The 15451-nt window shown below is 43.4% G+C and overlaps 1 protein-coding gene across 7 annotated transcripts in view; it reads right to left on the minus strand.

Annotated features, from left to right (window-relative positions):
* LOC119431349 (uncharacterized) overlaps positions 1 to 15451 on the minus strand; it is a 52039-nt gene that overhangs the window by 25297 nt on the left and 11291 nt on the right. The window contains exon 5 of one of the 7 annotated variants that reach the window (XM_037698836.2): positions 13652 to 13957. The exons of the other annotated variants lie outside the window; for them this stretch is intronic. Within the exon in view, the coding sequence (XP_037554764.1) occupies positions 13741 to 13957 (217 nt within the window). The 3' untranslated portion in view covers positions 13652 to 13740. Of the gene's footprint in view, positions 1 to 13651; positions 13958 to 15451 lie in introns of those variants that run through there. 7 annotated transcript variants of the gene reach the window in all.

Raw genomic sequence — 15451 nt, forward strand, 5'->3', positions numbered from 1 at the left:
TTGTGCGGTCCTTAATTTGTTCTCGAGCTTCTTTGTTAACCACCAAGTACCGGTATAATGCAATGATAGTACACTTTTCTTTTAAACGACAGTGGTAAGCTCCCAGTCAGGATTTGGCAATGCCTGCCGTATGCACTCAAACCTAATTTTATTCTTCTGTAAATTCTTTTTTCATGATCAGGGTCACCTGTGAGTAATTGACCTAGATAAATGTACTCCTTTACAGACTCTAGAGGCTGACTGGCGATCGTCAATTCTTGTTCTCTTCCAGGCTATTTAACATTATCTTTCTCTTGTGCATGTTAACCTTCAACCCCACTCGTACACTGTCTCGGTTAAGGTCCTCAATCATTAGCTGTAATTTATCCCCATTGTTGCTGAATAGGACAATGTCATCTGCAAACAGAAGGTTGTTCAGATGTTCACCGTTGATCCTCACTACTAAGCCTTCTCAGTCTAAGATCTTGAATACTTCTAAGCATGCAATGAATAGCATTGGAGAGATTGTGTCTCCTTGCCTGACATCATTCTTGATAGAAATATTTCTACTTTTCTTTGGAGAACCAAGTGCGTTGTGCAATCCTTGTAGATATTTGCCAAGCTATTCACGTATGCCACCTGTGCTCCTTGATTTTGCAGTGACTCTATGACTGCTGGTATCTCCACTGAATCAAATGCTTGTTCATAGTGTATGAAAGTCATATAGAGAGGTTGATTGTACTCTGCAGATTTCCCTATTACCTGATTGATGACATGAATATGATCCATCGTAGAATATCCCTTCCTGAAGCAAGCTTGTTCTCTTGCTTGACTGAAGTCAATTGTTGCGCTGATATAATTCTAAATTATCTTGGTGAATATTTACACAATACTGAAAGCAAGCTAATGTGCCTATAATTATTGAATTCTTTAACGTCTCCTTTATTATGGATGAGTATAATGTTGGCGTCAGTCCAGCTTTCTGATACACTTGAAGTCTTGAGGCATTGCGTATAAAGGGCCGCAAGCTTTTAAAGCATGATATCTCCTCGATCTTTGAATAAATCAGCGGGTATTGCATCTTCTCCGGTAGTTTTCCCCTGTTCATGTTTTTCGAGGCCCTTCTAACTTCATCGCTAGTTATAGAAGGAGCCTCTGTATCCTGTTCATCACTACTTCGAATGAAAGTAGCTTGGCTACCCTGGGCGCTCTACAGGTCAGTACAGAATTCTTCCGCGGCTTTTACTATGTCATCAAAATTGCTGATGGTACCTGCTTATCTTTCAGTGCATACATTTTGCCTTACTGTATGCCAAGTTCTCACTGATTTCATGCTGCGTCCATATTTTACTGCTTCATCAATCTTTTTCCACGTGATAATTTCGAATTTCCTTACTTCTTCTTGTTGATCAGTTTCCGCAGCTCAGCAAATTCTATCTGATCTCTCGAGTTTGACACTTATATTTTTCCGTTCTTTAATAGGTCCTTGTTACTTGGGAGAGCTTACCTACTGGTTGCCTTGGTGCCTTATCTGCCACTTCAATTGCTGCTTTGAGATCAGCCTAGTTACGGTTTCATTCATTACCTCTATGTTGTCTTCTTCTTCCTGATATAAAGCTGCATATTTGTTTGTGAGCACCTCCATAAGTGGGTCTGCTTTTACCCTTACTTCGTCTAGGTTGGCCTGTTTCTTCTTGACTAATTTTATTCTTTCTGTCTTCAAATTGAGAGAAATCCTAGGCATCACTAACCTATGGTCACTGCACTTTATCCTAACTAACACTTCTATATCCTGCACTATGCTGGGATCGGCAGAGAGTATGAAATCTTTTTCATTCCTTGTCTCTCCATTGGGGCTTTTCCAGGTCCATTTCATGTTGCTGCGCTTCCTGAAGATATTCATTATTCGGAGCCCATTTCTTTCCGTGAATTCTACCAACATCTCTCCTCTAGTTTGCCAAGAATCGATGCCGTAGTTGCCACTTGCATGCTCACCAGCCCACTTTTGCATAGAAGTCACCATTACTACAGTATACTGAGTTTGCACCTTCCTCATTGCTAATTCAACATCTTCATAAAACTGTTCTATTTCTTCATCATCGTGACTCGAGGTTGGGGGTAGGCTAGTACTACCTTCATTCTATGCCTCCTATTGAAGCTTTATAACGACGACTGCTACCCTCTGATTAATGTTGTATAATTCATCAATGTTGCCTGCTATGTCCATATGGACTAGAAATCCTACCACGAATTTTCTCTTATTTGGAAGACCTCTGTAACAGATGACGTGGTCGTTAGTCAGTAATGTATAAGCCTCACCAGTTCTTCTAACCTCACTAAGGTCAATAATATCCCAGGCAATACCTGATAATTCTTCAAATAGCCCTGCTAAACTAGCCTCACTCGATAGGGTGCAAGTGTTGAACGTTGCCAGGTTCAGTTTCCAGTTGAATGGTTGGTTGTGGTTCACGCTTTTACACGACCTTTAGAACTACTATCCTTGCTTCGTATAACTGTCTAATAATTCGCTGTCGCACTCGATGTTTGACCTTTCGGGAAAAACTGGAACTTTTTTGATGGGAAGGCATCAAATGACCCATAGAGCGAAGAAGCTGGCGACGTCTGCAGTAGAGGAATGGCACCTAAACAGACTCTTGGTTACCATTGGCTGCGGCGCCATGTCAGGAGCGAGCCTCGACGGAACAGAGCGGGCGAATCGGAACACCTGATCTACGGTAGCGCGCTAGTTGTTGCATCAGGGGATAGGACATCGCCTTAACGCCACGTCACCAACATGCCCCAATGTAGAAGATACGGCGAAGCGATGCGCTACCTCAGTCTCTCGTCTCGCAGAACGTCGGTGGAAGGCGGCGTTGGCGCCGCGCTTGCTACTGCTGCTGCTTGGGCAGCACGCACTGCTATGGTAGATTACTCAGCGCAAAACGCGAAGGACTGCGGAGGCGTTTAAATAGACATGAACACTTTCGCCAGTCAGCCTCTAGAGTTTGTAAAGGAGTATGTTTATATAGGTCGTTTATTCACAGGGGACTCTGATGATGAGAGAGAAATTCAAAGAAGAAAAAAATATGTTGCAATGCATACGGCCGGCATTGCCAAATCCTGACTGGGAGCTTTCCACTGTCATTGAAATACAAAGTGTACAATCATTGCATTCTACCGTTAGTACCGGTAGAATGCAATGATTGTACACTTTGTATTTCATACACTTTGTATGGGAGAGAAACTTGGAGGTTAACAATGAAGCTCGAGACCAAGTTAAGGACAGCACAACGAGCGATGGAACAAAAATGTTAGGCCTAACGTTAAGAGACAGGAAGAGAGTGTCTGGATCAGAGAACAAACGGATAACCGATATTCTAGTTGAGATAAATGGGAAAAAAATGGAGCTGGGCAGGCCATGTAATGCGTAGGATGGATAACCGGTGGACCATTGGAGTTATAGAATGGATACCAAGAGAAGGGAAGCGCAGTCGAGGATGGCAAAAAACAAGGTGGGGTGATGAAGTTAGGAAATTGCAGGCGCCATTTGGAATCAGCTAGCGCAACACAGGGGTTATTGGATATCACAGGATGAGGCCTTCGTCCTGCAGTGGACATAAAAATAGGCTGATGATAATGATTCACAAATCATTAGAGGTGCTTATGTGCCCTCATATTTTTAAATGCGAAGCATTTCTATGCGAACATTTGCTACTTTGACAGTGTCTTTCTATGTATGTATCTATCTAGCCGCCTATACGTCTTTGTGCTCTCATGGTCGTTTCGTTAACTTGGTATGTACCAATATTGGCTTACTATGACGCGATTGTATGACGAACATAAATAATATGTCGTGACATGAATGTCATGACATGCGTGTCATGTAGGTCATGAAACAGCCGTCTAAATCTTAGTGCTCTTGTGGTCGTTTCGTTAGCTTGGTTGGTACTAAAATTGGTATAGTATGACAGGAGTGTATGACAAACATAAGTGAAAGGTCCATGACATAAATATCATGACATGGGTTTCATGTAGGTCATGACAATGACCTAGTGACTAAAATTGACACTCAAAAACCGCTGAATGGGTTCGGACGTGGGTACTAAGTGAAGAAAACACTAAAGGATGATGATAGAAGTCATAGTCATGACCATGACTGAGCAAGAATGACAATGACTCAGCGAAAAAATTTTAAAACTCAAAAACCATTGAAATGGGTTCGGGCGTGGGTACGAAGTGAAGGATACACTAAAGAATGGTGGTAGAAGTCGTTGTCATGAGCATGGCTCAGCAAATACGTCAATGACTCGGCGATAACGATTAACCCTCAAAACCACTGATATGGGTTTGGACGTGGGTATTAAGTGAAGGAAACAGTAAAGATTGATTGTAGAAGTCATAGTCATTACCATAACTGAACAAAAATGAGAATGACTCAGCGAAAAAGATTAACACTCAAAAACCAAATGGAATGGGTTCGGATGTGGTACTAAGTGAAGGGAAAAGCTGAAGGTTCATGGTCCAAGTCACAGTAATGAGCATGACTAAGGCTTTCGCCTTAAGCTCTCTCAGATGTACCTAAAGGGACTCCTGAGGACTGATGACAGGAATGCCATGACACGCGTGTCATGAAGGTCATGAAAGAGCCGCCTACGTCTTGGTGCTCTCATGGTCGTTTCGTTAACTTGGTAGGCTTCACGCACACTGCTTCGAATAACATTCATTCCCACAGGGCGTGGGATCTGCCGGCTTTTTTTTATTCGCCGTATGGCATAGGAAATTCTAACGACGTGGCCTCACGGTGACGGCACGATAACAACTTGACAAAGAAGGCGTCACGAAGAGGACAGACCGACAGGAGAAGCATACCCAGTTTGGTGTCTATACCTGCGGTAACAATAAAATGCATCCCGAGAAATTATTTCACAGTTATAAATGCTATAGATGTACGATCAAGTAAGGAAATGTATTTATATCTGAAATGATTCAAGATGTCTGCAAGCGTTGTTACTATTTGCTTTAGGATGCACCAGTCCTAATATTTCTGTTACTAATATTGTATTGTAGTGTTACAGCAAATGCTTCTGCCAGTTCCGACTTCGGGACCGCGTTTGCTAGATATTCAGTGTAGTGTTTGTAACGTTATATTATTAACAAAAACTTATCATTTCGCGAAACCTTTACAAGCATGTCTATTTAAACTGGTGCTAAACAGATTCACGAAGCCGCAACAACTTGCATGAAAGAAGTATGAAAACGTCGCTAATTAGTCTTTGCAAGTAAATAAATTCTGCAGAAACTTACAGTTTGCCCAAGCCATGAAATTTCCTCATGTTCTTTAGGTGTGCACAATACAAGTAAGTATTGCTATCATGGTGGTACATCATTTGCGACAGTGGTGCCATCACGAAGGAGTACTGTGCCCACGTACCTTTTGCAAAGGTCTCCTAGATAGTTTTCGCTGCTGTGAACAACTTCTTGTGCGAGTGGAAACGTTCCGTGCTGGTCGGCAACGGACCAATAGCACGCAGTGATGCTCTGCGTGTCGCAATGGGACTTCCATCACCATCTTGAAAGAAAGCACATGGGCGGAAAAAGCATTTCGAATAAAAATTTGGTATATAACACGGCAACGCTGAAGAACAACAATAGGTAGCGACAGATATTGTTAAAATGTCAGTAGCACTTCATATGGGCAACCACGCGGTTCTCCAGTGTCACAAGCTTTGTTAGACATCGACGCTCATCAGAACAGGTGGCGTCAAATTTTTTTTCGTGAAAACAATCTTATTTGAAAGCTCCGAGTTCTAACATGCAAGTATGTTTGAAGGAAGCAAAAATTCTTGAGGGAGGTCAGTCGATGCTTCATTACACCACATTCTCACTGACAATACATCTTCGTCATCGAGTAGCCTTGGTCGCGTTACTTGTCAAGTCAGGATTAGTGTTTCTGCCCTTGACGTGCAAGCCACAACTGCTACGCCAACATGCATATCCAAAGCTCAATGAGAAGTAAAACTGCAGAAATTTTGTTTATAATCTCACGCAACACAGACAACAATTCCTTAATGCAGCCAATTCCTCCAAGTCTAAGGCCTGTAAGAAACACGTGCAAACAGTCTTGCACCGCATCACACTGCCATCAATAGATTAATGCGACTAAGCCATTATGACACAAACTGTGATAATGACGTGGGGCCTATTGCTAACTCTGCACATGAGTCGGAAGATATATGCTTTGAGTAAACACAAGTACCGCTCACAACGTTTAAAAATAAGCCGCTTGAACTTTCAATATAGCAACATGCGAATGCCCCGTAAAGGCGTGTGTAAATTTAAAGTCGCGATAGCGCTGCGGCGCCACCTATGGTTGGTTCTCTGGCGTCGAATTAAGCCAAAGCTAGTGCGTGGGGATCTAGTGGAATAGGGTTATAGGGTAGGGGATGTATTGAGTACTGAGTATATAACATAATATTTCTCAACTCTACATGTCTCAATAGGTGCACTTTAAGGAATGTGATGTCGTCAGACACTTGGCCACAGACACTTGGCCACAGACACTTGGCCACAGAATATGCTTTGCATATCCCACCATCGATCTGTACGTTGTTCACGTATTATAAACAGCATTTCATAAACAACCTATCGAAGATGCTTCATATGTCTGCTCACGCTTGGCTGCGGCCGCTCGCGTAGGAACTAAACTATGGCAACCCCGGTTATCGGTGTCGTAGTCATCGGGTTTTGCTAATTTCGGCTTGTTTTGACATTTAACTAACCTCGAAGCATGCAAAACCTAACATAAGACCAAATGCACGCTTGCCAGCAAGCTCTCGTTCCTGGCCACTACTGGGTATATGCCTTGGCAGACTTTGCTTCGAATATGGCGAAGTTGGATGTGGCTACTATCCGTCGGTCAAGCTGGTGCAGGACAAAGCCGGTTTGTACCACGTAGTACATTCAGGCAGGAGCGTGCGAGCGCGAGTGAGCACTCTAACCCTGTCGTGAACGGCAGCAAATGCTGTAGTGGCATGTAGGTGCGGTCTGCTAAATAGCGTAGATACCGCGCCCGCCGCAGGATGCCGCGGCGGGTCCACTGACGGAACGCACTGCGGTTCGCTGAGGACAACCGCGTTTTTCCATCGTAGGTGCCGAAATCGGAAATATTGGTGTCTACGTGAACATTTAAAATCAAATTTCAACAGCTCGCCATGGTGACGTTCAGTAGGCGGAGCGTTGCGGGCACACCCCGCTCCGCCGTAGCCTTGGAAGTACGAATCATTGAAGGCGCTGAATCATTGAAACGGTGTGTTTGATGACCAATAGCTCCGCTTCTACTGAATGCATTGAAAAATTTTCTGCGGCAATGTATTTCTGAAATAGACTAAGTTAGCTTCAAATACACTTTTCAACTTCCATAAAAAGTGGTTCATGGCCCCTTCAAGCTGGACTGATGCCACAGCCGCGTTTGGTGAAGTATTTTGTTCGTTTGTTAGTTTTGTTGTGTTCTTTATATGCCCGGATAGAGAAGTTCAGCCGTTGGGTGTGTGTAATCGGGCAATGAACACTAGGTATGGCTATTCTTGGCCAATATTTCAGAATGGGTATGTGCCACTGGTTAGGTGCAGGAGACTTAAGCAGAAAAGAGTCAAGAAGTAATGTCGGCAGTAGAAAATTAACGAATTCAGCTACAAAATGAAAATGTTGCATTCGAGGGCAGTCGGCCGAATGGCAGAAGGTAGAGAAGTAAACATGATGGGGACCAGAGCGTTGCACTAGGTCAGGAGCTATCGCAAAGCGAAGATGCCGGTAACAAATATTGAAGTGCATTATACAGAAGTGAAGAATTTGTCAATAAGATGTGCCCCTACATTTATTCAATGCTAATCGTATTGACGTAGACATTCATCGTGAGATAGATTCCGCATCAGTTTTTTTTACCCGATACATGGATGTAGATGAATGCGAGGATATGGCTTGAGGTTCACACTGTGAAAAAAAAGGACGACTGTGTCTGCGACAGCAGCTCTGTTCATCTGCAGAGGCCGAACTGTGCTGGCGTTCTTTCGTAGTATTTGCATTATTTCTTGCGCGGACCTAAAAGTCTCCCTTAGATTCGGGTCTCATAATTCTAAATCTCTTGAATGAGTAGCATGGCCCGGCATTCTTTTTAGAAAGTAACGTACAAGAAAACTACTCGCTATTTCACGGAACGTCTGGGGCCGTAAACAATTTTGAAAGGTCCATAAACAGGGCTTACCGAGATACTGAAGATTACGATGAGAAGAGCGCGACATTGCACACCAACACAAATGACTCCACGCAAAAAATCCAAACAGTATTTACAACAACTTTCAGGGAACTGGCTTTCTCACTCTGTTTACATGGCAAGTATGGGAACTGTCGCGGTAATTTATGGGCTGACCGGGTGACATCATGATCAAGGTTGTTACCGATGGCGCCGCAGTGTCCTTAGAGCTAATGGAACATGACGTCATGCTCCTTCGTGAGGGCTTGATGGAGAACTTCTCTTGTCTCAAACACCATTTGTTCATGGGCCTTGTGTCGTAAGGCTGACGGTAGACGGCAAAGGGCTGCCTTGAAATCCCCCCAAATTACCTGCTTTTGAGGTTGTGCTTCCAAATATATTTGAGAGCCGCACGCAGGGTGGCGAGTTCTGTTGCTGTGAAGGTATTTATATAGGATACTTTGAACTTGATAGTGACTTCTAAGGTTGGATGACAACAACAACTGTGGAACTTGCGGCTGAGACCGATCCATCGACAGAAATGTTCGTTGAATAATAAAATGGGAGAAAACGAGTATTTACACACATAGCTGCGGAATTTCATGTCAGGGACCTTTCAGGCATGGTCAGAAAACAAGGCACAGAATGTGGACTCTGAAGGTAGAGTTCATTCTTCACCCCGTTCTTTTGAAAGCTCATTTTGCACAAAACGAGCAATATTTCACTGAGTCAGCGTGCGCTCGAGGCGGTCCATACTGTTGTAATCTTTATCCATGGAAGATTGCGACAAAAATGATCACTTGAAACAAACTTGGCCACTCTATTTCAAACACTTTCAAGCATAGCGCATAAGATTTCAGATTGAGCGTCCCATACAACTCAAGCGTGCACCCGTATAGGCCTGACGTTAGTATATTGAAGCATCTTTGACATCAAGTTGTGATTTGCGAAAGATGCGTTTAAAGAAGTTCAGCATGATACTACCCTTCATAGGTACGTAAATATTGACTTATTCCAGGTAAAGTAAGAAAACAAATACACTCCAAAATTTTCATAAACCGACATATTGAAACAGTGATATTTTATCTAAATTGTGCCATTTTACCTAGCTATAACTGGAGAACGCTTGCGCGTAGGTGATGCATATTGGCGTTTGGAGACATTTAAATAGATGATGCACTTTTAACGCCACAGAAAAATTTGTCTGATGTCGACTATAGGCAGGCCGTATCAGCAAGATTGTTTATGCGGCGCTATATTAGACAACCGTCAGCATAAAGTGCAATTTGACTCACTATTTCGTGGGTAATGTAGTTTATGAATACCAAGAAAGCCAAAGGCACACAAACATAGCCTTAGGGAACAGCTGCAAATGCGGAAATGAGCTTGAACTGGTAGCCGTGTATAACCACCGCTTGCCTCCGGTAACGAAGATAAGACCGATCAATTCAAGCACTACAGCGGGCAGGCCAAGAAATAAAAAAATTCTGTAGTAATATCTCCTGCCTAACCTTATCGAAGGCAGCTCATCTATGCCCATGAGAAGTACCGGCATCCTCGTAATTACTCTAAGCAGCTTGAAGTCTACTGTAGGGCGCAATAAAGTCATTATTGTCGAGTTGAATCAGTGCTACGTTGAACTTTACATATTTACCAGTCGTAACGTGGCCTCTGTGGACGAGAGTCAAGAGACCCGTGCCTCCGCTGTGTCAGTCGTGAGAGAAATCGCAGGATAAATGAAAGACAGGGAGGGAAATCAGGGCTGACCCCGGTTGGGTACCCGGCATTTCCAATAGATTTTTGTATGTCTCTTTTGTGCGTGCACTGCGCAATTCTTAAACTCCCGTCGTTAGGAACAAAGAGAATGGAGAAGCGTGGGTACGGTCCGTACACATTTTCGAAACCTATTTTATTGCATAAACGGTAAGCATTAATGAATAACATTTTTAGAGCAAGCCTGATTCTTTGGTTTTTAATTATTGTTGGTCTGAAGCTATTTAAAATTACATATTTATTATTGTGTACTTGACAGAAGGCAAGGTAATTGGTTTCTAATTTTTCAGCTCCTCTGCCTGCTGGTGTTTGAATTTTGTAAAAAAAAAAGATTGGCAAGTTGGTCGCGATTCATACTTAAAATTCGCGCCGTCATGGACGGCGGGAAGTGAAAAAGTCAAGGAGCTATCTTGCAACTCAAATTTTAACAATTATTCAATATTGAGGGGCTTATAGCTCCGAAACCGCACAGTGGGTTATGAGGCACACCGGAGTGGAGAACTCCGGATTACGTTTCACCACCCGGACTTCAAAACGCGGTACAGGCAACCTGCATATAGAACTATACCGCCCTGACGAGGTCATTTCGAACGGCGCCAGGAGCATATTTTGAGGGCCGCAGCGGGAGCAGTAGTAGTAGCGTCATTATACAAAGTCCGCACACCCTTCGGTTTTCCTTCTGTGTCATTTACATTTGAAATGAGAACCGAGGTCCCGCACATTGACTGCAATGAGTCTCCGTCGAAACTGAAAAACCTTCGGCCCTATGTAGTGCAACAGTGTTCGTAGCAATGCTTCATGGCCGTAGCTATTTGCAGAGCATGGTTTTCGAAAAAGCAACGACACGAAGTCTGCACCCATCTGGGTCGTAGAAGAAAGTTTGCTACATACTCGTTATTTCCGCTGAACTTGTTCTGATTTCAAACGGGCGCATCGTGGGGTTACCTGCAGTACGCTTCGTTTCCCCTCTTTTGAACTTGTTACGTTTAGAAGACCGAGCGGAATGTGCATGCTGTTGACGCGAGAAAATTCAAATGCTAACAGTTGCTGAGAGGCATTCGGATGATAAAAGAGCAATTTATGCCAACAAGTATAATTCCTCTACATTTCCAGAACTGCCACTAACAAGCCTTATTTGTTTTACAACATTTTAGAACAAGTAGATACACGCATGCAGCGTTGTGTTCACAATGTTGTGGCGACATCGTGCAGGCTGCCACCTCGTTGTACACATTGCTTTTGAAAAATTATTTACGCTTAAAGCAGCGTTCACATTCCAAAATATGCACCCCTCACCATTCTGCCAGGTGTTTACTTACACACATGACGAGCTGCGTTCTTTGCAATGCAGCAGCCGCTATTTTGGGACCGCTGAGGCGCCGCCTTCCAAAATGACTGATGAGCTTTAGTATGCTTCATCTGAATACCAACGTGTGATAAGATGAAGCATATTGGTTGGACTAAGACAAACTTGGCACCTAGAGTTCCAGCCAACGACGGTTTCCGAAACGTAATCTCCCACAGAAAATCAACCCAGCCACATAAACTGCTTCGCTGTCGACGATAACTTTCGCATCGCCGTTGGTGTTGCTTTTGGAACAATAATGTTTCGGAACAGTGCCGCGAAAGAACGCCTCGCAGTTCAAGCAATCTTGTCATTATTATCACGGGCACGCTGTTTGTTGCCATAACGAACACCGCGCCGGCCTCGCACAGCAACTTTCGCATTTCCAGCGTGGCCACCCTCTCCCCTCCCAGACATGGCCTCCGAGATCATGCGCCACCCAATCTTGGAGGCAGTGCCGCAACAAAAAGCCAAAGCAGCCGTCTAGTGGCACTTTCTGATAGCCGACGCGGTAAACCTTTTAAATACAAAAGTAAGGATCGAGATGAGAAGGGCAAATGGCTAGATAGTGATTCATTATGTATAAAAAGCTAATTAAATCACGCAAGCTAGGGGTCTATTTGTCCCCGCCCTGTTTAATGGGCATGCCAATAAACATCATCACCATCATGATCGGGCACCAGGCATGCGTGCTCTTCAAGAAATACTATAAACATAAAACTTGGAGCAACCCCCCTACATTTGCCGCACATCCGTTTATTAAAAATTATCTTTAAAATGGTGCAGATATGGTAAAAAAATCAACCATTGTTCCGCGAAATTAACCCTTACTTCGTATGAGCGTACCTTCTCTCATTTCTGCCATCATTGTTTATCTAATTTGTTATTTTATTGCTTGTATAATTATTTCTCTTATTTTTTATCCTACTTCAAGACAGAACAATTACGTACGTAAAACTGATTACGTGCTTCTCAGAGCGCCCAGTTATGTCGGCGCTGAAGCCACCCGCTCCGCGCCGTCTATACCTGTGCCAGTTGAAATTACCACGCCAGCTGTGCCGGTGACGTCTTCCGCAGCGCCGCTGGCCTCTATTTATCTAGGTCATCCATCATCCGCCTCGACAGCGGTGCGCAGAGCTCATTCCTTGGCCAACATTTATCGCCGTGTTTCATACACACGCTTCGCGAATCCTCATAGTTGTAGCATGTGTTCACACGTGCAGGCCTATCGTGCATAACTTCAACGCCTGCGTCACCTTCGCAAGATCCAACCACAATTAAAGCAAGACAAAGTCATGGAAACTGTCCCGTCTCTCATAGCTTTAGGTGACTGTGCTGTCTGCACTAATCACCATTTTGCAAACATGAGCGGACTAACCCAGCTATGAAGCAATTTAAGCTGACTACATTGCCTTGCGAATGCACTGACATTGGTGCAGAAGCGGCCAATCATATGCGCAAGCAATTGGAGATTCATCAGTGCCTTTGTTAGGATGCTAAAGCAGTCGCTTCTACAAATTGTACATATATATTTATCGATAGATAGATAGATAGATAGATAGATAGATAGATAGATAGATAGATAGATAGATAGATAGATAGATAGATAGATAGACAGACAGACAGACAGACAGACAGACAGACAGACAGACAGACAGACAGACAGACAGACAGACAGACAGACAGACAGGACAGACAGACAGACAGACAGACAGACAGACAGACAGACAGACAGACAGACAGACAGACAGACAGACAGACAGACAGACAGACAGACAGACAGACAGACAGACAGACAGACAGACAGACAGACAGACAGACAGACAGACAGACAGACAGACAGACAGACAGACAGACAGACAGACAGACAGACAGACAGACAGACAGACAGACAGACAGACAGACAGACAGACAGACAGACAGACAGACAGACAGACAGACAGACAGACAGACAGACAGACAGACAGACAGACAGACAGACAGACAGACAGACAGACAGACAGACAGACAGACAGACAGACAGACAGACAGACAGACAGACAGACAGACAGACAGACAGACAGACAGAACAGACAGACAGACAGACAGACAGACAGACAGACAGACAGACAGACAGACAGACAGACAGACAGACAGACAGACAGACAGACAGACAGAAGATAGACACTGTTGCGTTACTATTGATGTTTGGTTGCGCTCAGTACACTTTTATGTGAAATGCAACAAAATGTCATCCATAACTTTTGCAAGGGGTTGCCACCAGAACCAGCGTTCGGGTGGTTGGGTGCAAGAGAAAGTACGTGCGAATACGTTTTTCATGTAACTGTTTATTGACTGATACGATGAACATGGACATTCCGATTGATGACTGTGATGACGTTACTCACGAGAGGTGCTAATAGAAGTTGCGAACTACCAAACTCAGCAGGGATACTACAACGACTGCTGCAGCAGCCTTCGTTGTGTGAGCGGCATTCCGCTCATCGGACAACAAGCTGAGGTCCACAATGGCGTCAGCAATCTTCTGCAGGTGTGCGATTGCGACGGCGTTTTCCTTGGCATCGCAGGACTTCACCGCCTCTTCGAGGCAGGCCTTCACGTTTAGCGCCGCCCTGCAGTTCCCGACATATATTCCATATGTCAGTACAAAGAATATGAAAAGGGCTAGTACGCCGACAATGTCTCTCTAGCAGCAATCAGGGGACAACAGAGTGACAGTTTATATACGTCCACATTCAAAATCGGCCAGAGAAACTGTCACTTGCTACGTTATTATTACCCACAGTGCAAAGGAAAGCTTTATGATAGCGTAATACGTAAAAAGCTGAGATAATCGGCACGACAAAAGTCGTGTTTCTTGGAGTGTTGTTTACAAATGTACTTTAAAGTACCGGATGTTTCAGCGAACACTAAATTTTTCTTAACTGCATGTGGCAGGTGTCACAATTCTAGTCCATGGGCTGGTCTACTCGAAGAGGCGGACATTGTGTGCACAAAAAGTTGAAATGCGTAATCGACTAATTAGTAACATTTTCTGATTATGTTGTAAATAATTGCCGTATACCACATATTGCAACTGACAAATTCGAGCGGTTGAGACTGCAAGGCATATCCACTTGAAAAGAATTGTGTCGATCACACAAATTACGAGATACGCGTAGTCGAACTTGCGTTAAAAATGCACTGTTCCACTTATTTTCTTACCAAAACGTTCTTTTATGCAGTCAAGCACAAAAGTAACTGCAATGACAAAGCATTTCTCCGCAACGTTCTGGAACTAATATCTCGAAACTGGTGTCATCCTGAGAATTCATTCCAAGTGGATCCGCTTCGCGAACTCCCCACTAGAACTTGTAAATTGCAATGTGTGCTATAAGATCATTGCTTAAACACTTCATCAGTGAAATTTTGTTAGTGGAATATGTATTTCAATGGTGTCTGCAAGTTTTGTCCTTCTGCACAAGTAGACCAGATTATGGACCAGATTTGTGCTATTTGCCACAGGCAAATAAAAAAAATTATACATTTCGATGAAACACTGTGTATATGCTTTGGTAATGGGCTTATCACATTCCTTTGTACTTTTACCATTCTTTATATAACGCTGAAAGTGATTTTTTTATTTTTTTATTTTTATGACTATTACCTGGGTCACACTTCCCCTGTCTATTGTAGCATTCCTATTATATTTGTATAGTGTGTAATATGCTACGGCCACTGTAGCTATGTGTAAGAGAGGAAAATTGCTACATACAAAAAAAATGAAAAGATAGACTTTTTGAACGAGGACTGTCAGAAGGCATGTAGAACTGTCGTACAAACACTGGCCATCATACACAAAATCCTTTCTTCCAGTTAGGAAAAAAAACATTGGCAAATATCAACGTTTCACTTGCGATGCAGCATTGGGACACTCAACCCAAATTTTTTATTGATGTCTTCCCGCGCCAGAGCTTATTGTAATTCTGAAGCTTCCGTATGTTTTCCAAGAAAAGCATAGGATCGTCTAATGAATTTTAACATGCCAAACAAAACAGCCGCTATTAGAGGTACCTTCGAGCGTTGCTCTGCCACAGCTATTTGTGCACGAATAAAAAAACACTTTG

This window comes from Dermacentor silvarum, chromosome 10 (genome assembly GCF_013339745.2).
Source record: "Dermacentor silvarum isolate Dsil-2018 chromosome 10, BIME_Dsil_1.4, whole genome shotgun sequence".
Lineage (NCBI taxonomy): Eukaryota > Metazoa > Arthropoda > Arachnida > Ixodida > Ixodidae > Dermacentor > Dermacentor silvarum.